This window comes from Prenolepis imparis, unplaced genomic scaffold, assembly GCF_030444845.1.
Source record: "Prenolepis imparis isolate NDT839.2.m4 unplaced genomic scaffold, iyPreImpa1.0 SCAF_6, whole genome shotgun sequence".
NCBI classification, from domain to species: Eukaryota; Metazoa; Arthropoda; class Insecta; order Hymenoptera; family Formicidae; genus Prenolepis; species Prenolepis imparis.
In genome coordinates, this window is record NW_028141164.1 from 15,118,394 (window position 1) to 15,144,452 (window position 26,059).

The 26,059-nt window shown below is 38.0% G+C and overlaps 1 protein-coding gene across 1 annotated transcript; it reads right to left on the reverse strand.

Annotated features, from left to right (window-relative positions):
• Positions 1 to 21,320: 21,320 nt before the first annotated feature.
• On the reverse strand, positions 21,321 to 22,847 carry LOC145937325 (uncharacterized). The gene is made up of 3 exons (XM_083040310.1): positions 22,714 to 22,847; positions 21,841 to 22,620; positions 21,321 to 21,359 (listed from the first exon to the last, which is right to left on the reverse strand). Exons 1-3 carry the CDS (start codon positions 22,817 to 22,819, stop codon positions 21,352 to 21,354), a joined length of 894 nt encoding a protein of 297 aa, XP_082896436.1. The 5' UTR covers positions 22,820 to 22,847; the 3' UTR covers positions 21,321 to 21,351.
• Between the last annotated feature and the right edge of the window lie 3,212 nt (positions 22,848 to 26,059).

The following is a 26,059-nucleotide window of genomic DNA, read 5'->3' on the forward strand; positions in this document are numbered from 1 at the left end:
AAAATGTACTGAGATCGCCGCAGATGGAGAAGGGAAAGGGGGAGGAATGGGAGAGGAAACTGAGAGAGGAAGTGAGAAAAGACATAGCGACAGGGATAAAAATTTTAGGAGAAGAGATAAGAGAGGATATAAAAGGGATAAAAGATAATATAACAAGACAGGGGGAAGGAATGTTAGGGGAAATGAAAAAGATAAGGGACGAGTTTAGAGAGAGGGAGAAAAAATGGGCGGAAGAGAGAAGGGAGAGAAACAATCAAAAACTTGGAAAGAAAATTAGAAAAGTTGACGAAGGAGGGTGAAGAGAGGGAAATAGAGGGGGGGAAGAACGAAATGGGAAAGGGGAGAGAAGGAGGGGCAGAAGCAAGAATAAAGATAATAGAGAGGAAGATAGAGTGGAAGGAAAGAGAAGATAGAAAGAAAAATATAGTAATTAGGAGAGTGGAAATGGAAAAAGGGGGGTAAGAAGGGGGGTAGAAAAGGTAATAGAAAAATTAGGAGTAGATATAAAAATAGAGAATGTTAGGAAGGTAGGGATAACAAGGGAGGGAGAGAGGGGAATGGCGGTAGTGACATTGGGGAGCATTGAGCAGAAAAAACAAGTGATGGAGAATAAAAAAAAGCTGAGGGGGAGAGAGGAAAGGATAGATGAGGATTTAACATGGGAGGAAAGGAAGATTAGATGGAAGTTAAGAGAGATGGCTAGGAGAGAGGAAGGAGAGGGCAGGAGAGTACGGATAGGCTTGGGGAAACTACAAATAGACGGTAAATGGTGGAAATGGAGCGAGGGGGAGGAAGTTTTGAAGAATGAGGGAGGAGAAGTGAAGAATTTAGGGATGAGAAAGGATAAACAGGGGGATTAGAGGAGAAGGAAGTGGAGAGGGAGCTAACAATAGGGACAGGAAAGGATGAAAGAAGAAACAGAGGAAAAGAAGGAGTGGTGAGGGAGGGGAAAAGGAAGGAAAAGAGATGTGGGATAGGTAGACAGGGAGAGAGATGGAAGATAGCGTTCTGGAATATAGCAGGTATGAGAAACAAAAATAAAGGATTTTGGAATAGGATTGGTGAATGGCATATTGTAGTGCTTATGGAAACATGGGTGGAGGAGAAAGGATGGAAGAAAGTTAAAAGTTGGTTACCAAAGGGTTTTAAGTGGGGAATACAATATGCGAATAGGAAGAACAAAAAAGGGAGAGCAATGGGGATAAAAAGGAAGGGGGAAATAGAAGTGGGAGAAATCGAGATAAGAGAAGAGGGGATGATGACGGGAAAGTGGAAAGTGAGGAAGGAGGAATGGAGAATAGTGAGGGTATATGTTAATGAAGATTTAGAGAAAAAGATAGAGGGATTAAAGAAATGGATGGAAGAAAGAGAGGAGGAAGGTAAGAGAATAATAGGAGGAGATTTTAATGCGAGGACTGGAGAAATGGGGGGAAAGGTAAATATGGGGGAAGAAGAAGGAACGATAAAGACTAGGAATTCTAAAGACAAGAAAAGCAATAGGGAAGGGAGGAGGTTAGTGGAGGTGCTAGAAGAGACGGGATGGAGTATTTTAAACGGGAATGTAAAGGGGGATGAAGATGGAGAATATACGTATAAAGGAGAAGTAGAGGAAATACAGTGATAGATTATATATTAGGTAATGAAGGATTACGGGAAAGAATAGAAAGACTAGAAATAGGAGAAGATATTGACTCGGATCATCACCCAGTAGTTTGTTGGATAAGGGAAGAAGGTTAATGGGAAAAGGGAAAGAGTAAGAGACAAGGGGGCAAAAGGGGGATATGGAATGAGGAGGGGAGAGAGAAATTTAGGAGGGAAATAGGAGGGATAGACATAGGAGAGAACAAAAGGGGGGTAGGAGAAGAAATAGAGAAAATGAATGAAAGAATAAAGAAAGCTTTAGAAGAGTGTGGGAAAGGAGAGGATAGAAGAAAGAGTAAAAGAGAGGGATGGTGGGATAAGGAATGTGAGGAGGAGAAGAAAAAAGTGAGACAGAAGTTGAGAAGAGAGAGGAAAGGGGAAGAAGGGGGGGGAAGTTATAGAGAAGAAAAGAGAAAGTATAGGGAGATGTGTGAAAGGAAAAAGAAGGAGGAGGGAGAAAAATTAATAAGGGAGGCAGAAGAAGCGAGAACAGAAAGCAAGGTATGGGAGATAGTAAATAGGGAGAGGAGGAAAACGAAAGGAATAGAAGAAGGGATATAGATGAGGGAATGGAAGGAACACTTGATGGAACTGTTAGGAGGGGTGGAGGAGAGAGTTCTGAAAGGAAAAGAGAGAGGAAATAGAAGAGGACAGGAAAGAGATATAAAATGGGAGGAGGTTAACAAAGTTATAAATAAATTAAAGTTAAATAAGGCAGTAGGCTTAGACGGAATACCAAATGAGGTCTGGAGATATGGAGGAGAAGAAATAAGAAAATGGGCTTGGGAGATTTGTAATAGAGTATGGAGGGGAGAGGGGTGGCCAGAGGGATGGAAGGAAGGGATAATAGCGCCGATAGTGAAAAAAGGGGAAGGAGATAAGGTTACGAACTACAGGGGAGTTACACTCATGTCGACGCTGTATAAGATATACACGTCGATTCTGACGGAAAGGTTAAGGGAAGAAGTAGAAGAAAAGGGGATAATACCGGAAAATCAGACAGGTTTTAGAAAGGGAAAGGGGGTAATGGACAACGCATATGTACTGAATTATTTAGCGCAAAGACAGATTTACAGGGAGAAAAAGAAGATGATAAGCGTGTTTATAAACTTAAAAGCAGCCTTTGATTCGGTAGACAGGGAGGTGCTGATAAGAACTCTAAGGGAGAGAGAGGTTAGAGAGGGGTTGGTAGAGAGAATAGAAGAGATATTAAGGGAGACAAAGAGTAGAGTGAGGATAGGAGAAGGTGAAGAATTTTGGACGGGGAGAGGAGTAAGACAGGGATGTCCATTAAGTCCGTTGTTATTTAATATTGCGATTGCAGATTTGGAAGAGGATATGGCTAGGGGGAGATGGGGAGGGGTTAAACTGGGAGAGGGGAAGATATACTCGATGGCATATGCGGACGATATGGTACTGTTGGCGGAAGAGGAAGATGGGATGAAGGCAATGTTAGCAAGAATGGAAAGATATATTGATAAAAAGAGACTGGAGATGAATGCGATGAAAACGAAGATAATGATATTTAGAAAGGGAGGGGATAGGAGAAAAAGAATAAGGTGGATGTGGAAAGGGAAGGAGATAGAGGAGGTTAAAGAGATAAAATACTTAGGATATGTTTTTCAATCGAATGGCAGACAAGAGGGACACATAAAAAACAGAGTAAGAAAGGCAATGGGAATTATGGGACAAGTGTGGAGCATAGGGAAAAGAAAATTCGGGAAAGACGTAAGAAAAAGGATATGGTTGTTTGATGCGCTGGTCTGGACGGTGTTAAGTTATGGAGCCGAGATTTGGGGATGGAAGGAAAGGGAAAAAATGGAAAGAGCAGAAGAAAGATTTTTAAAATGGATACTAGGAGTAGATAGGAGGACACCCGGATATATGGTAAGGGAAGAACTAAAGAGGGATAAACTTAGAGGTAGAGCAGCGAGAAGGGCATGGAACTTTGAGAAGAAATTAGAGGAAGGAAAAGGAGGTAAATTGGCGAAGGAGTGTTTGGAAGAAATTAAGAAAAGGATAGAGAAGGGTAGAAGGATATCAGACTGGGAAAACGAGAGGGAGGAATTTTTCAAAAGAAAAGGTTTAGAAGAATTAGCGTGGAAAAGGGAAGGAGAAGAAGGAATGATAGGGTATGAAATAGTAGAAAGGAAAAAGGAGGGCCAGAGGAGGAGGGAAAAAATAGAAGAATCAAAATTCAATAAATGGTATAAGAGAATAAGGAGTGAGGGAATACCGGAGTACCTGAAAAAGGGATAGTCGGAGACGAGATGGGGAAGGGTGACAAGATTCAGGTTAGGTAACGAAATAAGAGAAAGCAGGTATTGGGAAAGTGAAGAGAAAAAGGAATGCAGAATATGCGGTAGAGAGAGAGAGAGACATGGGAACATGTATGGGAAGGATGTGGGAGAGGAGATGAAGGGAGGGAAGAAAGTTGGCAAGAGGCAGTAGAAAGAATATTAGGAGAGGAAGGGAAAGGGGAAGAATGGATGAAAGAAGTGTTGGAAAGAAGGGGGGAGGGATAGAGGAGAGGGAGAAAGAGAGAGAGAGAGTGAGAGGAGGGGAAGAGCTGAGAGAAGGAGAGAAACGGAAAGGCACGAGGAAAATCGGAAGCGGAGGTCCAAACTAGGCTAAGATAGAGAAGGGTCATAGCGTGTGTGTGTATGTGTATAGGCAGGTTAGGATAAGAGTAGAATAAGTTATAAGTAGAGTGTAAGTAGAATAAGTAGATAGAATAAGGTAGAATAAGAAATAAATGTACGCGTAGAGAGGCAAGAATTGTAATCCCTTTGGGGAATCAATAAAGGTATATCTAAATCTACTTATCTGTATGTATATTCATTATTAGGTCTTATACATTGCATACATTAAAAATACACGATTATACACTTTAAATACAACTGTTATTTTAATAGAAAAAAAAGGTCCCCAAAATAATCGATCTGTGTATATATATATTTCACTATGCATTATTAGACATGTTGACGTACATCGCGATTCTCGTTCTCATTAACCCGATTCACGCTCTTATTGGATTCGATTGTGGCGGACAACACCTGAATATTACTTCGGTATCGTTGCTCGATGTTGGAGAATGCAATCTTGATATACGGAAACCCAATTCAACCGACGTCTACGTGCAACTCCTACAACTCTCGGACTACAATCATGCAGAAGTTATCCAGTGCAAAGTGAAAATATCACGGACAATTTATTACTGCGGAATGCACTCGCATGTCTCCGTTGTCCATAACGGAAAGGTAGATTATATCCACGAAACCGGATATACAGTGTGCCGAAGGGTATTTCATGATGGAACATTTTCTCTCGGAGATGACAACATTATTCATGGACTAAGGGCTAATACGGAACTTGGGACAACGTTATCGTTCAAGCCTTCTTTAAGGGGGGAACCTGGTTTAGGAGGCTGAAAAATACATAATTTTTAGAATTTTTTTTCTCAGCTAAAATAAAACCAATTAATTCCAAATTTTAGGCACAGTTTATGATACATTTAAATTATGTAAAATAATTTTTTTATTAAAAAAAAAAAAAGTTTTATTTAAAAAATAAACACTAAGAATATAAAAAATAAAGCTATATTGATAGCGCCCATTTTTCACTGTGTACAACCTAGCTATCGTAATTTTTGTCTGAAACAAAAAAACCAATTCATTTCTTTAATGTTATATTATTACCTTCTATTTAAACTAAAAAAATTAAAAGAAAAGCAAAAATTGAAAAACTTTCACAACTTTAAAAACAGAAGTTACAATTTTCACGAAAAAATTGCGACTTTTCTTTACAAAAAAAATAATCTAATTTAACTTTTCTCAAAAATATTTTAGTTTAAATAGAAGGTAATAATATAACATTAAAGAAATTAATTGGTTTTTTTGTTTCAGACAAAAATTACGATCGCTAGGTTGTACACAGTGAAAAATGGGCGGCGCTATCAATATAGCTTTATTTTTTAAATAAAACAAATATTTTTTAATAAAAAAATTATTTTACATAATTTAAATGTATAATAAACTGTGCCTAAAATTTGGAATTAATTGGTTTTATTTTAACTGAGAAAAAAAATTCTAAAAATTATGTATTTTGTCAGTTTCCTAAACCAGGTTCCCCCCTTAAGATCTGCTTGAGGACATCGCACGTTCCTGTACAATTAAATTCCGGGAAAATAATATTAAAATCCGGAACCATTTGTCCCTTGAGCGAAGGATTTTGCATCGATTCAGAAAACGGATACTCGTATTGGAAAGCCGTGCCAACATCTGCTTGCAAATTCCATCAATATGACGTCCTTCATGAGGGTTTAGTAACTAAAATTATAGATAATACAACTAACCCTCCTTCTCCGATTATTTATAGCCTGACTACGCAGGACGTCACGTTCGCACTCACGAAGACAAAAGAACAACCCTTGTGCGGATATACCTTATTTCGCACAGATCACCCTAAACTCTTTATTCTAGAAACAAAGCAGGGAGATACCTTCGCCAACCGAGGTATCATCCCCGTGGACAACATGGATATATTCACGTATATGAATTTCAAATTCGTATACGTGGAAAAACATATCTGACAGCAAATGACTTCATTATATTATAATGTTATGCAACAAAAATGCGAATTAGAAAGACAAGTAATCACCAACGCTCTGTCTTTCTCTACTCTTCAACCAGATGAATTCGCATATCGCCTTATGAAAGGACCCGGCTAAATGGCAGTTACAACCGCAGAGACCACACACATCGTCAAATGCATACCTGTAGATGTCGTAGTAAGAAAAACAAAGAAATGTTATACGGAATTACTTGTAACCGCCCGCAACACTTTCTTGTTTCTCACCCCGAAATCTAGAATAATTTCTAAATTCGGAAATCGAAGGGAATGTAGCTTTCAACTACCAACTATGTACCGTATCGAGGATTTAATTTACACCTGAATCTCAAATCAGACAGTTAACTCCGCAACAATTAAAACCAATGATAATATTAACCTCGGACCATTTGACGCCAGGACCCCTCTCTGTCAGCGGAATATACTCCGAAAAGGACATAGAAAAGCTGAGGGATCACGTTATGTTCTCCGCGGAAAAACTCGCTCCGCTAAATACAGTTGCAACAGGAATAACAGGATATCCATTTACTCCATTAACTCTGATGCTGTCTCCATGTATAATTTATTCGACGAAGCCTCTCAATAAAATTGCCGAGAGTGCCGTCTCACGAGTATGGAGCGGATTTATTTCATTCGGATCCGCAACTGCTGGAATCCTTGGCATTCTGATAATTATTCGCATCATAAAAATCTTCGTCTATACAGCTATTCACGGCTATGCCTTACATTCCGACTATGGATGGAGTATGCATTTGCTTAGAGCCATTTGGAGGTCTCTCATTCATCTGCTACTTCATCTCGCACGAGGACCTATCGATAAGACCGATAATAAAAAACAAGTCAAGGGACCACCGTCACCTTCTGCCCCTGAAGAAATTTCCAAGGAACCGATCGTAATCGTTAATGGGTTTTCAAAAACGAATGATAATGCCTCATCCAACATCGAATCAGCAACTACTAATAATGTTTCTGATATTAATTCATATCAGAATTTAAGAGATCGTTTGAAAGATCTCAAACAAATTCCTTCGAATACATCGCAATTTGTTTTTAAATAAGGGGGGAAGTGTGACGTCCAGCCATTTACGCGAAACCATATTTTTGCGCGATACAGTTTTTCCTGCATCGATACTTGAAATTTAAGGATAATTAACAATTTTTCTCTTTACATATGATTGTTTAAATTAGAATCAAGCATTTATATTATTAATTACTAACTATACTGAATCTAGGGTCTTCCGTTATCTAGTTCTAACTAGTCATTACAAGGAACTGGCGATCCGACCAATCAAACGTCGTCCGAGATCCCTGAGCATATACTTCAAAACTAACCAGCCGCTATCATATGGAACTAACTCTCAGCAATAAGAATGAATATTTTAAGTATGACTAACCCACCCATATATGAATATTCAATATTAACGTTCAAATTAAGCAATATAATAATACAATTTATGGAATCAGAAACATAATAACTTGTCAAACTTTACCTTAACAATTTAATATTTACAGTAACAAGTCTTAAAAGCATTTTTAATCACTGACAGAACCAGGGATTGAATATAAGAGTTATTTTTAAAACAAAAAATTCAGTCGAGTTATCAAACCTACTGTACCAACTGATCAATTTGAAGTTCAATTTCGCGAAACATCTTTATTTTTCCGAGTCAATAAATAAGAGTTATTTTTTATTAATATTTTTAAAAATCATAGATGACTTTTATCTAAAAGTAAAAATAAATGGTTAACCTTTTTCTCATTTCGATAAAAATTAACTATTAACCTTTGAGCGATGTGTGTTTTAATCAGAAATAAGAGTTGTTCTGCGATTTTTATTTTTTCTCTTAAAAAATAAAAATCACGCGTGCTGAATTTCTATGTTTACCCATCGAAAGAGGGTTCCGAACGATATTCTAAAGTTGCTGCCTTGTAACAGGACATTTTCAGCCAATGTATACGCCCTCTCACGCCGTTCTTTAGTTTATCCTATTTTAATTAAGATTTTAAGATTCCAAATTTCAACCCAACGGCTCAGGATAGAATAATTTTCAAGTACTCATTTTATCATAGTTAGTAGTTACATAATATGACACGGGGACGTTAAGTCTTGTATGTCACTTCAATTTTAACCTTTTTACTTCCGGACCGACCTGGTAAAGTTTATCTTAATTCTTAATAAAAATAAAATGCATTTTAAACTCACAAATTGAATTGTTCCTAACAATCCTAACCTACTTGGCTAGTTAATTATCGCAAAATTTCACAATTTTAATATTTTTAACATTTTACATTAAATAGATCTACTCTAACTATAGAAAACAATTGATCTATCTAATTATTATACATTATATATTTCTCCAAATTGCTTAATATGATTTTTTGATTTCTCTTCTTTTTGATGCTAATATTTTAAGTTTCTTTCGCGTTAAATATAATTTTTAAGATAATATATTTGATGGTTAAATGTTTTGTTACGTACAAGTTGCGATATTTTTTATGGACTTAACATACTTTTTTACCTTCGTGAGGTTTATTTAATGGGTTCAACACTAAGAATTAGTGGGACATTAATGGGTTCAATTTTATCAAAGAAAATGCGCGAAATTAAATTGTGTTTTTAAAAGTTTGGTTTTCTGAAAGAATCTATCCAAACCATTTAAGATAGAAGCATGTTCAAAGACTCATTTTATCAAAAATTTTGTAGTCTACAATTTCTGTATTTTGAATAACTTTCACTTCTTCCACCCATAGCACCTCAAGTTAATTCTATATCAGCTTGTTTGTTTTTGTTTTTTGTTGTTGTCAGCTCGTGTGGACTTCGGTCAAGTGTTTACATGCACCTGTGAGAAGGGGTATAGCAGATATCAAATCAAACACTCCAGCGTATCAGTTGCTGTTTAGTTTCCTTTCTGAGTAATAGTGTGGTGTCGTCCTCTGTGTGTTAAGATTCTGTTGTGTGTGTTAAGATTCTCTATTGAACAACATGGGAAGAAAGAAAAATGACATCATTCGGGGAGCTTTCGAATTCGACGGAACACAAAGCAAGTGCAAGAATTGTAATAAATCTCTTGCTGGCTCGTATTTAACAAATCTTCAGCGTCATCTTAATAAAGAGCACTCAGCTCTTTTCCACAAACTCATGGAAGAGTCTGAACTTGGTGACGATCCTGTCACTTACAACAAAAAAAGGAAAATTGTAATTGAGGTGAGTGAAGAAGAAGTTACGGATGCCTGTATAGATCTTATAACGGTTGAGGGTCGACCCCTTATCTTTCTTGACTCCTCTGCTTTTAGAATATTTTCTGAGTCAATTTTTAACGGCTTAAAAATGACCATGATCAATTCCCACTCGGTTTTGTCATTAATCGAACAAAAATACGAGTCAATGATAAAAAAAATCACTGGAATTTTTTTAAATAGGGTTTTATCCCTAAAAATTGACGCAACTACGCGTCATGACAGACAGCTGTTTTGCGTCAACACGCAAATAGTTGGGAGTAGTGATACTAGACGGGTTCTAACCCATGGGGCAATGAGGGGGGGTGAGGGGCGAGGGGAACCCATGGCGCGGGGAATGACGTCACGCGGGGAGGGGGAATGACGTCACGCGGGGAGGGGGAGGCGTCCGCGAGGTTAGGGTCCGCGAGGGGTCCGCGGGGAGGAGGAGCGTCCGCGATTTTAGGGTCCGCGAGGGGTCCGCGGGAGGGGGAAGCGTCCGCGATTTAGGTGACGGGTCCGCGAGGGGTCCGCGGGGAGGGGGAGGCGTCCGCGAAAGACCGCATGAAGCTTTGTAGGTGAGGGGTCTGCGGGGAGAGGGGAATCCGCGAAAGACCGCATGAAACTTTTTGGGTAAGGGGTCCGCGGGGAGAGAGGAACGCGAAGGAGAGCGCGAGGCGAACGTGAGAGAGAGATGTCGCGAGAGAGACGTTCGCGAAAGAGAGATAGCGGTAGCGAGATGCTGCGGCGATGGAGAGCGCGAGGTGTTGCAGCGAGGCGTATATGCAAGAGCGAGAGAGATAGCGCGAGATGACGAGAGGTAGCGAGATGACGCGAAGGAGAGCGCGAGAGCTGATGCAGCGAAGGAGAGCGCGAGGCGCACACGAGAGAGATGACGCAAGCGAGGCGTATATGCAAGAGCGAGAGAGAGATGTTGCGAGATGATGCGGTGATGGAGAGCGCGAGAGCTGATGCAGCGAAGGAGAGCGCGAGAGGCGGACGCGAGAGAGACTTTTTTTATAATATTTATAGTAATTTTAATTAATAAGATTTTAATAGGAGGAAAGGAGAGAGGACCTATTCTAAAATAAACTATATTTTTAATATTTAAAATAATTTTTATTTATAACTGTGTGTGTGTGTAAATTTAAAAAATTTAAAATATATAATATAAAATAAAATGTAATATAAAATATAAATTAATATAAAATCTAAAATATAATACAATAATATAAAAATATAATATTTACGACAGCAACACAAGGTTGAGCAATGCCTGTCTGAACGAGAGTGTCTGGATATGTTGAGGCGGCCGAATGTTAGATGCTGCGCGAAGCGGAGACGACGGCTGGGCGGGGACTCCTGCATAACAGAAATTTGTTATTAATTAATTTAATAATTTATAATTAAAAAGAAATACTTACTAGTTCCAATTTTCCACCACAGGTTCTGGTGGATATGGCTCTAGGCCAAACAGTTCCCGAAGAGCATACATGTTCTCCCATAGCCCATTGTTATTGGCATCCATTTCCCGCGCCTCTGCAGTTTCGCACCACATTTCTGCAAACATTTGTCGATGTTCCCACCTCAGCATTCTCATCCACTCTCGTTCAGTTAAGCCTTGCTCCACCATGTGTTGCGGCCGTAAATTTTGCACAATGTTATAGATCATCTGAAAAATATGAATATTTAATATATATATCTAAACATATTGCAACATTCTGTACAATAGTTTTAAATAAATTGTACAACTTACTATTTCGGGGAGCGTACGGCGCAGAAAACCTCCAGTCATTTTTTTTTTTTTTTCACTCTTTTTTTACTATACTTAACAGCACAAACGCTAAAAACTTTATGACGAACATCGCGGAGACAGACCCGCTCTCGGTAGGAAAAGTAGGAGATAAAATATAATGTTACATAGGATAAAATATAAAGTTACTTTTGATAAAAAGACAAAAGTTAGCATAAAAATTAAAGTCAACGTCTGTTCATAAAACGAATTATAATATGCAAACCACCTTCGAACCACCTTCGAACCTCGATCGAACATCAATCAACCACCTTCGAACCATCTTCGAACCTCAATCGAACATCAATCAACCACCTTCGAACCACCTTCGAACCTCGATCGAACATCAATCGAACCACGTACATACATCGATCAACCACCTTCGAACCACTTTCGAACCATGTTCGTACCTCGATCGAACATCAATCAACCACATTCAAACCTCAATCGACTACATTTAAAAAATTATAACATAAGAATGCTGTCACATGCTGAAATTAATACGAGCACGTGTGGACATATAATACTTGTATGCGTATGAGGAAAATGAGCGAACAAAGATAATATTATTTCAATATTAATTTATTCAAAAAAAAGGGTGTGGCGAATCATTGCGATGATTTGACCACCAATTAAATATTTTAAATACATTTTCTAAAGCGCAATTTTTTACATGTTTATCGCAACGTAGGCTATAGGTAGTATCTAAGTTGTTTAATGTAGGAATATCTTCATAGTTTGCATCCAAGGTCTCAATAATGAAACCGTTTCTCGCATCGTCCATTATATCGGTCAACCATTCTCGCTTTTCATGGCCTTTTACGTACACAAGAGAGGATGACTCTTCTTCTTCTTGTATCATACCAGCGATAGCTGTTGTAATCAAACGCTGAGCCATGCTGTATGGAACGTTTCCATCTTCCCATTGCAATCCATGATGATTTCGAGTCAACCATGAGGCTTGACGTCTCTCCGATTTTATGAGCACACCCCATGGTACGGGGCATGCGAAAAAATAATGTGAAACAATGAATCCTCTTCTCAGAATCGCCGCTTCCTTCACGATAAATCGTTTATTGAGAATAAATCCTTGCAGATCCACAAACGTCGGTACAACCATTTTGTTGCAAGAATGTTGGACGACTGATGTCGATTGTTAAAAATCTCAATCATTTATATTACATCGGAGGAGGGGATAATTGCTGATTATGTAATTTTACGAACTACGACAACGGACAATATTCGACAACACGATCATGCAAGATGAGACAATAGGCTGTAGTATTTGCCGGTACATCTTCCTTATATTCAAACTCTATTCTCACGTCCACGGTAGAATTTTTGACAGAATCATTTTGTCGCGAACAATCAATAACTGCGAGAGGACCGCAATGTAGAAATTTCGCGATAGTTAGTACATTCTCAATATCACACCCGTAATAAGATTTGCGAAAACGAGAGTACATATCAAACAAGAGGGCGAATCTATTTTTTTCAAAATCTAAATTTAAATTATCGTAGGGATAAGATTCCGAGTTTAGATAGAGCTTTACGTTGGCTAATTTACAATGATCGAATACAGTAACATCTTTTGTCATAATATTTTTTCTACCAGTCTGCAGTGCAAAGATCACATATCGCGGCTTTTCCAGCTGAGAAGCAGTTTTCACAGTCCATGAATGCTTGGTTGTACTATGTAGCAGAGGAAATTCGTTTAGATCCCAAGCGCGAAAACTCATGTTTAAGAATTGCCCGCTTTCCAATGCTCGTAGCAAGGACAGTTTATTGACCTCATTCAATAGTACATGAGGCATACGCCATTGTATCTTGAGTAATTCAATAGCAGCTTCAGCAGGTCCATACAGACAATTGTTGTCGTTGCGCGAACGTATCAAAATTAATTCGTGGCGAGCATTAATCACAACACGCTTGTAATCTTTGCAAAATCCCAATAGCATGTTGAGCGGCACGCAAAAGTTGAACATACAAATTTCATTACATGACCCATTATGTGTCATATCCCATCCAGCATTCTTCAAGATTTTACTTCTCTCGGTTGTTAAAGAAACATAATTTTTCATCGTTGAAGTTATTCCAACGTTTCTGTTGCGATCAATCTCCACACCATTGAGTTCATATCGAATTTCATCAAACATGAACGCAACACAATTATTTGTTAATATCATCGTTTTATTTGCATCTATTTTAGATGTCATCAACTTTCCCTCGACATACAAAAAGCTTTCGCACGGCAACGTGTACAAATCCTGGTGGTGTATAGGTATCCATATCTCGTCGCTATGTCCAAGCGATGTGTTAGCATATGGATTGTATGTATGTGTCTCCTTGACGATACGATCATCAAAGACTGGTTCACCACCAATATTCAAAATATCAATCATCTTTTCGTACGATGAATCCCAATGATTTTAAAAATTCGCGATTCAATGCGCTGAGTTTCTTTTTAGTGTAACGAGATCTCTGATTATTGTCGCTCACTGCCGCAGCTGCTCTCGCAAAAGTATTGTCCCTCGTAATGTCCCTCGTAAAATTATTATCTCTCACGTGCTCCGTATCATTTAGCACGAGCATCACACGCTAATTTTGTCGACGCCGTACGTGCAATCTTACAGTAACTTCCTCTCCTCGAAAATCCAACAATCGTCCTTCTTGATCAACAATGCGTATCGTTAGATCAGTAATGCTCCATACGACGATCGGGAGATAAATGATCTGTGCAGGCGTTTCCGATATCTTATATCCTAGCGGCACGCTCGGTGAAAATTCATGTATCGTGTGTACGCGCTTGTCATTACTGTACGCACCAGTGGTGACGCTACATTCTATACGGATAATATTCACGCTAATAATATTTATAGGTAAATCCGAATCATACCATTTGTGAGGTTGCAATATACGATTCGACGAGAATCCCAACAACGATCCTATATTGTATGGTTTATTAAAGTTTATTCTATAGATGCATTTGATTTCGCTCTTTAGAGTATTATGATTGGCGCGAAGCGCTATTGCATCTTCATTCTGCTCTTTATTGGAAGGATATTGTGAAATTGCACGTCTCAGATACTCATCTATAGCTTGTATTTCGTATGATACTTCGGGTATTGTAATTTCCTTGTCATCGTTATCAAAGTAAAATTTATTATTCTTAGAATTTACATTCGGAATCGTATGATAAGTTTCAAAATCTGTTAAACCGAGCTCATAATCACCATTCGATAAATCTATAGCTGGAAAGTAGCTTACAGCGAGAACGCTACTTTTGCCAGTCAACGTTAGTGTTAGCGACATGTTGTCAAACTGAATCGTGATGATGGATTGACAGGCTTTATATCAACCGTTTGAAGAAATCGTAAACACAATTGTCCACAATTATTCTGATTATAATTTTGATAAGATGTGTGATTGTATTCTATTTTCGTAACATTTAAATATTGCACCAATTCTTTGGGTAGTCGTAGATTACCAAAACTATCGAAATATATTGATCGCTTTCCCCTCTTTACATATGCTACCCAATGAGTACCGGGACCATCAACGTCGTCCAAATTGACGATACCGCTCTCATTTTGTCGCATACCGTTTATCGGTAAATTATTGCGCATGAAAACACCTCTAAAGAATGGTATATGCATACGTCTTGCCAGTTGTTCTAATTGTACATTAGTTGTTATACCCACAGGCGTTTTTTTTGACGTTTTTTTTTCTTAGTTGAGAATCCCTGTCCACGCTTGTATGGAGCGAGATAAACTCCACGACCTTCCATAGCGCGATTATGACGTTGCATTTCTTCAAGCTGACGTTGCGCAGCCTTGCTATCATTCACAGCCTTTGCGACTCCCGCTGCTCCACCGGCCAACGAACCGAGAACTCCCAACAATGGTAAAATTGGCAAGATACCACCACGCTTCGCCACAGGCAGTATTCGTTTCTTCTTCTTTTTCAAAGATTTTTGCACATTCATCCCCATACCGAATTTTGTCTTTGCTTTCATAGCTGCCCAAACAGTCGTAGCGGCTGTTCTTTCACCAAGAGTTGAATCTCTCGCAGTAATACGTTTTCGCGCTTTCGCAGCGAGTATATTATCAGCAACGTGTCGTTCTCTGAGGGCGTTGCTTTTAGAATATGCAATGTCGTGCTCGCGACACGCGGCATCCAATGGATTAATACCTCGATCACCTCTAGCCAATCGCTTTTCCAAATGAGTCTCCGGACCGCAAAACTGATAGCCGGGAATATGTAATTCGATCGGAAGCGCGTTTATCGCGCGATTAAAGAGACCACTACCTATTTGACGTTGACATTCGCTGTAATCCTTTATCATCGGCGCTGGACCATCGATGTGCGTTTGCTGCCACGGTCGATTGTAATGTTTGAAACATCGACGACAGGTCTGAATCTCTGGATCCGCCTTTATGTGTTCCGGAAGCTTGTCCCACACGTAGTGGATGTGATTTTCATATCGCAATAAAAATGCTTTTGGTACAAATTGCAGCTGTTCGGCGCTTAAACCGTGAATATCGGAAGCACTTGTTAGCAGAACAAACATTTTTTCGATACTGAGTGATTCATGGTTCCGCGCAGCTATAAATAGGCTCTCCATGACTCATTCATTCATTCGAGAGAAAACATGCGGTTCGTTCAGCAATCGACGATAATCACAGTTACAAATTTCGACGATAAAACACGGTTGATGTCGGATAAAGAAATACGCAGACATGGAAACATACTGCCGAATACTATACGCGGAATCATTTGCGGTCCTTCGAATTGTGGTAAAACTAACGCGTTGATTAGTTTGATAGAAAGCCCGCACGGCGTTTGCTTCGAGAACGTGTACGTATACTCAAAATCGCTTCAACAACCGAAATATCGATATTTGGAAAATTTGCTATCACCGATAGAAGAAATTGGTTATTTTACATTCTCTAATAATAGCGATGTCATTCCACCGAGTGAGGCGCTTCCGAATTCCATTTTTATCTTTGATGACGTGGCATGTGACAAGCAAGATACGATAAGAGAGTACTTTGCAATGGGGCGACACTCGAGCGTCGACTGTTTCTATCTTTGTCAAACGTATGCCAAGATACCCAAGCATCTTGTACGTGACAATGCAAACTTATTAATTTTATTTAAACAGATGGGACAAACTTGAAACATGTGTACAATGATCACGTAAATACAGATATGTCTTACAATAATTTTCGTGCATTTTGTCAGAAATGTTGGCAACATAAATATGGATTCGCAGCGATTGACAAGGACAGTCCGCTGACTAATGGACGATACAGAAAAGGATTTAATGAATTTGCAATACCGCAAAGCACTTAGTCGCTTTCGATGCATTGATCGAGCAACGTCTAAATTGCAACATGATGAATAACGATCGTGAAAAGATTGTGATAGAGATTGCGAAAACGAGCGATTCAATCCGTAAAAAATATCGTTTCTTGAAAACTGGTAAAATGGAGGAGGACGATGCATTGGAGAGGCATTTTAAACCAATCTCTGAACCTCTGAAACAGCTTGTTGAAAATACAGTCGGTGTTGAGTCTGGTGAAGAAAAGATTGAACCATTGAGTATGCTCGGAGAGAAAAAAGAGTTTAAAACAAAGCGATCAAATATATCATTGAGCGGTATAACTTCTACTCCAAAGCGAATCAAAAGCAGGCGAATGCAACAATTATTGGATGCAACTACTTCTACTCCGATACAAGATGTACAGCCAAGGCAATTATTGCATGATAAGACATCTATCGAGGAAATTTTCGAGACCACCTGAATCGCTTGTGACATCAATTCAACATTCATTACAAACATCCGATGGTCAAAATTCATTGCGAAATCACCTGGGTCCACTTGCTCAAAAATATGTGGCAGCTATATTGAGTCAAGATAAAAATTCCAAGATGGATTACGTATACGGTGTTAAATTTATCGACAAAGGAATGACGCTCGGTAATAAAAATTTCGATGTGGATAAAAATGATAATATAATTATCGATGGATCAAAATACGTTGGAACAGCAGGTCTTTACGAGTTGGTTTTCAAGAGAATTCCCGACGATGAAATATATACTGCGAATGACTTGCAAAACTACAAAAGTATATTAATAAGAACAAATGCGCACAGACGAAATGGTAATGTGAATCAGCCTGTATTAGGTAACAAGGGATACAAATATAAATATATAATCGCACCATTATTCTCTGATAAAAAATCTGGAAAAGATATACCGCGTGCTATGATCTTAAACAATAATAAGATTGATTACGTGCATTGGAATGATCCCAACGAGTTGGTAGATCGTCTGCGATTGCTCGAAGCTTCACGTCAAGCCGGCAACAACGCCCACAGCAATGAAATATTATCGATTATCGAGGAACTTTACGAAGCTGGTATTATTATAAAATAAGTTATACATCCACGATACGAGTCAGTCTGTCAATATTAGTGGTATCGAAATGTCGATTAATAAATTTGGATTATCACTTGGAACGTCGAATAATAATTCATATTATCAATGGGATGGATTACTAAGAAATTACGTGCGCGATAATACTCTGTGTCTAACAGCCTCTGGCTATGACGCAAGGTCGCGCAAGATACGACGTGTAGCGCAACCGGAAGATGATAATGATGCAGCCAACAAACGATATGTCGAAGCGAGTGTCAAGCTTTTGAGAGATCAAGAGAAAGAAATTGAGAAAAAAATAATCAGGCTTGAAAGGAATATGCAGGCGCTATTATTAACGTTGGATAAAATGGCTGTAACGCAGACTACATCAAAAGATACATAAAGAACTGTACGTGAAAATTATATCACATTATTACAAATATGCCTCGATCAAACACCTCTGAAAAGCAGCTACTCGTAGAGGAATTGCACGCTCCAGCGAGAAGAAATTTTCCGCGTAGACGTGTCATAGTACATGGATACGACGACCTGTGGCAAGCTGACGTGGTCGAGATGCGTCCTTATGCAAGAGTCAACAAAGGATACAATTACATACTCACCGTCATCGATGTGTTGAGCAAGTATGCATGGGCCCTACCGCTCAAGAATAAGAGCGGACGCGAAACAGCTGACGCTATCGCTGAGATAATTCGAGATAGCAAGAGATGTCCGAGAAACATACAAACCGATAGAGGAAAAGAATTTTACAATGCAAATGTGCAGAAACTCGTAAAAAACACAACATCAATCATTACTCGACGTATTCTGTTATGAAAGCCTCAGTAGTGGAACGATTTAATCGTACTTTAAAGAACAATATGTGGAAAATGTTTACACTTAATGGTAATTACAAGTGGATCGACGCGCTATCCCGACTCGTTGCAGAGTACAATGCGCGAAAACATCGCACTATCGGTATGAAACCTATCGATGTTACTCCGGAGATTGCCGAAAAACTTTTAAATACGGTATATAGTAAAAATTGCTGCTCCGGCAAGATTCAAAGTAGGCTATCAGGTACGCGTGAGTAAATTCAAGACCGTCTTCGAAAAAGGTTTTACACCAAATTGGACTACTGAAATATTTAAAATTATCAAAGTGCAGAAAACTAATCCTGCGACATATATACTTGAAGATTTGCGCGGAAATTCCGTCGCCGGAGGATTCTACGAGTACGAGTTACATCATGTTGCAAATCCCGATGTATATCTCGTGGAAAAGGTTTTGCGGAAAAAAGGCGATGATGTTTATGTGAAATGGTTGGGACTGGATAAATCTCACAACTCATGGATTCATAAAAATAATTTATTATAAACATTTATTTAAAATATTTGTACACTGTTTATTTTACAATATATTTATCTAATAATTTTATAAATACAAATATACATATAATATACATATTTATACAAAATATATTACAACAAATATTATTTACAAAGGTATTTTATAATGTCCCCATGGCAATGTATCAGTGGTTTCAGGTATGATATACCGCTTGTCATCGTGAGGACTTAGAGCAATTTTCGTCTCGCGAATGGTGTATACTTCATGCAATTTCGATCTTATACATGACTGACTACGTGTCATTTCAATCTCTTCATTCAAACACCGCGTGTAATCATCAAACGTTATCGTTCTCGCGACAACGTTACTCTTGACACCTTTTACTTTTTTGGTATCTTTCTTACCATCCACTCGTAATGCATACATTTTTGCTCTAAGTCCTACAAATTCAGTCATTATCGTACCGTTATTTTCATCTTTCATTAGACCTGGCACCTTTTTATTCACAACCGGTATACCGTACGCATTGTCTGCAATGTAATCGCTCGTATCAAATTTGCTTACGTTGCGCTTTATATTCTCATATACGTCTTCGCATTTGATGTGGTATATTAGGCTGTCTGTGTCGGTGTACATTACCCGACATTTATTTCGATACAGTGGTGACATGTATTCATGATGAAATTCGTATAAACATGTCTTCGAAATGTCGAGTATGCACATACCGACATAGATTGGTTTATAAAATTTTACTTCGAGTTTACGTAATTCTATGGCAATTAAATTTTCCGAAAAGATGCTTCTGCTGTGAAAATTTGGTTTCGCAATCATTGCCTCTGCACCGTATCTCCCTTCCCATTGTGTGATGAGTTTTACATCAAGACAATTACGCACATTTTCCATCGTTTTGCCGAATACTGCATTGTTCATCAATTTGTATAAATTTTTTTCGAAATCATTTTTTGCTTGCATTCTAAATTGTGTATTAAGTTCGATATAATTTCGAAGCCATGGAGATTGTGCGAATTGTAATATGCGATGTATTTTTGAAGACCGTGACGCATACATTGCTGCAGGTTGCGGTAGTGTATCACGTAACGCTTTTTATCATATAATGTCGCGAGCAGCTTATCTTCCCGCTTGCCTGGTGGCTTGTCGCGTGTCGGGCAAAACGGTAGGTCAGTGTGCGCATCGTGAAGACATTGTGGATATTCTAAATCTACTTCAAGGATGTAGTCTGTAGGCGAATCGAGCGCGATAGATGATAAATTGAAACTAGACATGTCATCGACCCATCGAAAATCTGCATATGGCAACGGTTGACACATTGCCCATCCATACAAATTATTTACATCGAAATACATTAGATACGAAGATGGTTTCGATGAATCGTACGACTGCATGTACTTGTTATTAGCGTGTGCATATCTGTTTGAACATTGACTTACAAGGAGATGACGCCAATTGGAAAATCGCTTTTCCAACGAGTCATGGTGCGTTCGATAGCTTGTAGCTAGCTAACGAAAACCCTAAAGGCGTTTGCGCCAATGGGCCTTTGTTTAGTAGAAATTACGAGACAAAGTTAGAGTCACGCAGTTTCTCATAAGCAAGGACACTATGATCCTTTTCGAGTGAGCGGCGTGGCTGCGAAGACTAAGGCTCTCGTTCATTGTTTTTTGCGCCGGCGGCGAAGGTTCGAATCCCGCTGACGACTGCTTCGCTTCCTTTTTTTTTTTTTTCAATATTGGACATTAAAAAAATACTATATTATTATTTATTTATTATTTTTTATTTATTATTTTTTATTTATTTATTTTTTTTACATAAAAATAAGTATATTTTTAAATGTTTGAACGCAATAAAAAACACAAATCATGTGAGTTGATTATTTTTTTCATGCAACTTATATCAAAATAAAATATGTAAACTTTAATCGTCTATATTATAAAAAATTTCCATTGCTTCGCAATGTCGTGGATGAAAATCAATATAAAAACATTTGAAACATAAAATTTTGTCACACCACGAACATTTTATAAAGGAATTATATTGTCCACATTCGCATTTTTTATTAACAATAATAGGGGGAAAGCATATTTGATTTACATTTAAAAAGATGTTTCTATTGTCAGCTAACTTTGCAGCATACCATGCGTATTGAAGCATATTTTTAAATTTTGGTGCTGATAATAAATAATGAATTATTGATTGTATGCGAATTGCATCAGCACGAATATTTAATTGTTTGCTTTCGTCGCTTGCAATGACATCTAGACAATTTTGTATTTTTTTAATTATAATTTTTACTTGTCTGTAAAAATATACATCACATGGCTGACAAATCGGAGTACATTTTGGTGGTATAATTTGCAAATTACATGTTGGTTTATTATTTTTGTTGCGGAATATTTCGTTATATGTTTGGATGTTTTTTTGTCCTCCCCAGGAATCAACAATAAATAAAAACAAATTATCCCGGACATACGGTTTAACAACATTTTTCAAATACTGTTCGTATAATGACGTTGTTAATTTGCCCGATTTGGAACATACAACGACAACATTTTTACATAATTTTAATAACTCATCTACATCTTTTTTTACACGTACTCCAAAATAATCAGAATATTCTTGCAAACAAACAAATACTTTATTTAATAACTTCCCAGATTTTGTCAGCGAATATTGGGCGGTGTACGAATGCGAAACTTTATTTAAATCGCCGATATACAATTGGACTAATTTTTCTCCAGTATGCGTGTAAGTTCGCGACACATTAACTCTATACTCACATCCTGTTTGATCTGTATTAATTACAAAATCGGGGTCGTAATCCGGTGAAATTGCTTGAATTAATTTTTGAAACTGTTCCGCTGATTTTATCACAGCTTCTGGTTCAATTGCCTCTTTTTTAGAAATATACCGGACAACGCGACGATTCGATATCTTGTGATCGTGTAAAAAGTTGGTCAACCATGTGCTGGATGCTACGAAATGGAAAGCACTTATAGGTTCTTCGTTTTCCTTTTGTGCATTGTTATATTGTGCGGCTACAGCTATCGCCCATTGTTGCAGCAAACGTCGTGTAACTAATTGATTATTATTTCTTGCTTCTACAAAGCGATCGTACACATTAACTTTTATTGTATTTAATTTGTCTCTAAAAGTGCCACCTGACAAAACAGCTTTTTTATATTTTGCAACATCAGAGGCATGGTTTAAATACTTTTTAAAATGATGCTTTAATGTTTTAAAAGACCACTGTGGATGTTCTTCAGCTGTCATTACAATCTTCAATTTGACATTATATGGTACTATTTTATGCGCAGCAATTTTTTCCGGAGGTTCATAGTCTTCCAATTCATCGAGTATATTCTCACTCGTACTTGGCATATCTTCGCAGGTAACTACCTCTTGTCCTTCTTCTGTATAATATTCAATTTCGTCCAAAATTTCATGCTCTCCCAACAGTTTAATAAATTTTTCAAAAAGTTTGCCGCCAACTAATTTGGCATTGTTCGAAAATTTGCGTGGGGCGTCAGCAAATATTAAATTAAAGCGTACAACAGTATCTACAAACAATTATTTAACATTATAATTTGAAATATACTGTGATGTTATAAAAGCAGATGTTTTTTTCAATTCTTCATTAATAATATATTTACCTCGAAAATATTCGATTGCATCCGTCAAATCTTCCTTTGAAATATCGCACTTTGCAAGTAGTTGCACATATTTAATAGTATTATCAGTAATATATGTTGTCTCCATTTTTACCGATGTTTCGTGCCACGCTCTCTTTCGAAATGCTGTTACGAAACTGGTGAGACACGTTATAACGTGTGAGAATGTCTTCGTGAAAACCGTTAAAAAGATCGAATAGAGGGGACAACAGTCCCTTCTACCTAACAAAGACTTTTCAAACGCTGGCAGGTATACTTGCCCGTCCTTTTCTCTCATCTCTACATATTTCACACACAATTTTAATACATATATAAAATATTCCACAATAAAGATAATAAACAAACATGTAATTTGCAAATTATACTGCCAAGATGTATATGTTAACCACGCAATGTTTATTTTTACATGGATTTTCATCCACGACATTGCGAAGCAATGGAAATTTTTTATAATATAGACGATTAAAGTTTACATATTTTATTTTGATATAAGTTGCATGAAAAAAATAATCAACTCACATGATTTGTGTTTTTTATTGCGTTCAAACATTTAAAAATGTACTTATTTTTATGTAAAAAAAATAAATAAATAAAAAATAATAAATAAATAATAATATAGTATTTTTTAATGTCCAATATTGAAAAAAAAAAAAAGGAAGCGAAGCAGTCGTCAGCGGGATTCGAACCTTCGCCGCCGGCGCAAAAAACAATGAACGAGAGCCTTAGTCTTCGCAGCCACGCCGCTCACTCGAAAAGGATCATAGTGTCCTTGCTTATGAGAAACGTAGCTGCGTGACTCTAACTTTGTGTCGTAATTTCTACTAAACAAAGGCCCATTGGCGCAAACGCCTTTAGGGTTTTCGTTAGCTAGCTACAAGCTATCGAACGCACCATGACTCGTTGGAAAAGCGATTTTCCAATTGGCGTCATCTCCTTGTTAGACCGCCGCGTATACCCCGTTCGATAAACATAACCATGTCGATATCGGTAAGCAATTCGAACGTAATATTTGTATGTTTTAACATGGCATCCCACGTATACCCGGGGAGAGTATAGTAATACGCGGGGTCGAGCCCATAACTCTCGATACATTTATCCCGGAAATTTTCAAAAATGTCAGCTAATAACAAGACGTCAGTTTTTAAATACAGATCGCTATATTCGCCCAGCGTTCGAATAGAGAACCGCACCCATACGTTTTCGGCGTGCGCGTAATCGTTCTCGGATACAGTGTCGCCGGTCAAGGAACTATAAAATAATTCGCGCGGTGGTAGACATGTATCATGTAACCTTTCAAAACAGTCAATGTATTCGTATGGAAAGACACCTTTCCGTGTTAATAATTCGAAATTTTCGGTGGATAAATTTTGAAATTTTGATTTTAAATTTTTGAGTTTATCTTTATTCAAAAAAGATGCCAATTTGTCGAGACTTGTTGTGAGAAATTTATATGAATCGATAAAACGTAATTTAATATTTCTGGATTTGTCTTCTGCAAATTGAACATTTTTTGTAAATGATATATATTTTTCTTTAGTTATTGGAAGTAATTCGATTCCCCCTTCGAACGCTGTAGCTATTTCCTTAATTATGAAATGTGAGTTATAACCGGATAAATTGTGAAATACAATTGGAATACAAAAAGAGTTTTTATAATTTAGATTACAATTTGAGTGCGCGGGACCTCTGTACCGCCCGGTCAGATGGCAATGATCGCGTACGCGTGTATCGTCATCTTGCATGAATGGTTTCTCACATATATGACAATGCGTTGCACTATGAAATTTTTCCCGCTCGTCTGATGTTAAATTTACCATGGGGACGTTAGTTGCTAAAATATTCTTTACGCGTTGCGCCAAATTTTGTAGTTGTTCGGAAAACCACGAAACGCAATCTACACTACGACGAGAATAATATTCGGATAATGAATCGTCATATGAGCAATGTACATAATATGCTATACTAAATACTTGGTGATGTTGATATAAATTCTTTTCTTCTTTCTTCTTATTTGTCTTTGTCAGTATACATTCGAGGTCTGCGTATACGACAAAAGGAAGTCGCTCTTTGCGATTAAAGTTGTTGAACGCGAGCCACTTGTCCTTATCGCTCGGTAATCGGATAGCGCAGTCATTCATCTTTCCGCAGTCTACTGTATGTGACTGCAACTTGTCTTCCGAATGGAAATAGTGTAAGCATCTGTAAAAGATAATAGCAATTATAAACACTTTATAATTATTTTATGATTATTTAATATATAATTTGCAATAAATATACATACCGATCACAGATATATTTTCTACATTTGTCTTTGCTCAGTTGTGAGCTCACGAGCCGGGAGAGATTCTTGATCCATGCGAAATGTCCAATGTTGTTGCTGTCTTCCACGTACAGCAAGTTGACATGTCTGTCTTTCTTCTGCTCACTGAAACGTATCGAGACAATGTTCTTTTCTTCGATGCTGTACACATTTATCGAAATGTTGTTTGATAGTTCAAACTTTTTGATTTGATTCACAGTCACTGGAAACTCAATGTCCTGGAGTTTCAACTCCGTCGTATAGTGTGGATATGACGACGTTCTTTCACTATATTTTGCAACTGGATGCAGAGCAGCGACAACTGTCCATGCAAAACATGCATTGTCTTTAGATTGCACATTAACCACTGCTCTCTTCATCATTATTTCTCGCGGCAATTTAATGTGACATCCCGCACGCATTGGATTATACTTGTTTATATTTATATTCAAATTGATTATTCGCGACAATGCCCAACCACAATGCCAAATCACGTTCTTGAAATTCTTCTAGCGATGCTAGTGTGGGCTCGATAACGCGGCGTTTGTACCAATCATGTAAATCGGAGGTGCGAAAGATTTCAAAGTTTTTAGTGTTGACACTTTTATTAGCGCGCTTATCGCCTGACACAAACTCACCATTAAATATAGTGTTCACTTTTACACTAGTGTGTTTTTGCAACACTTTTTGCACGTGTTCGATCACAATGTCTTTGGCATCCTCTAGAAATTGACGAGGTTCGATGTGGTTGCTGTTTATCACCGCACCAGTCAAGATGCGGCTCTCGAACGCCGTATCAATCTCTCGCCATATGAGTCCGATGTCTCGCGAACTGCTTCCGGCACCTGCGTGTACAAAACGTCTGCGTACCGAATTCTTCAGCCCTTCGAGACGTGCGATTTGGGAGACAAGCGATTGTCGAACTCCGATCGGTAATCGTGGACGTTTTATTCGACTTTGTTCTTCCAGTGATTCGATGTATTCGTCACATTGCTGCTCCCACACAATATATTCTTCCACCGAATTCAC

What these genes read in the sequence shown, in the direction of transcription:
- LOC145937325 (XM_083040310.1), bottom strand. Translation starts at nt 22,819, where the DNA reads ATGGAGACAACATATATTACTGATAATACTATTAAATATGTGCAACTA. An exon ending in TGCAATCGAATATTTTCGAG is followed by an intron (nt 22,621 to 22,713) that starts GTAAATATATTA and finishes AATTGTTTGTAG; the next exon opens with ATACTGTTGTACGCTTTAAT.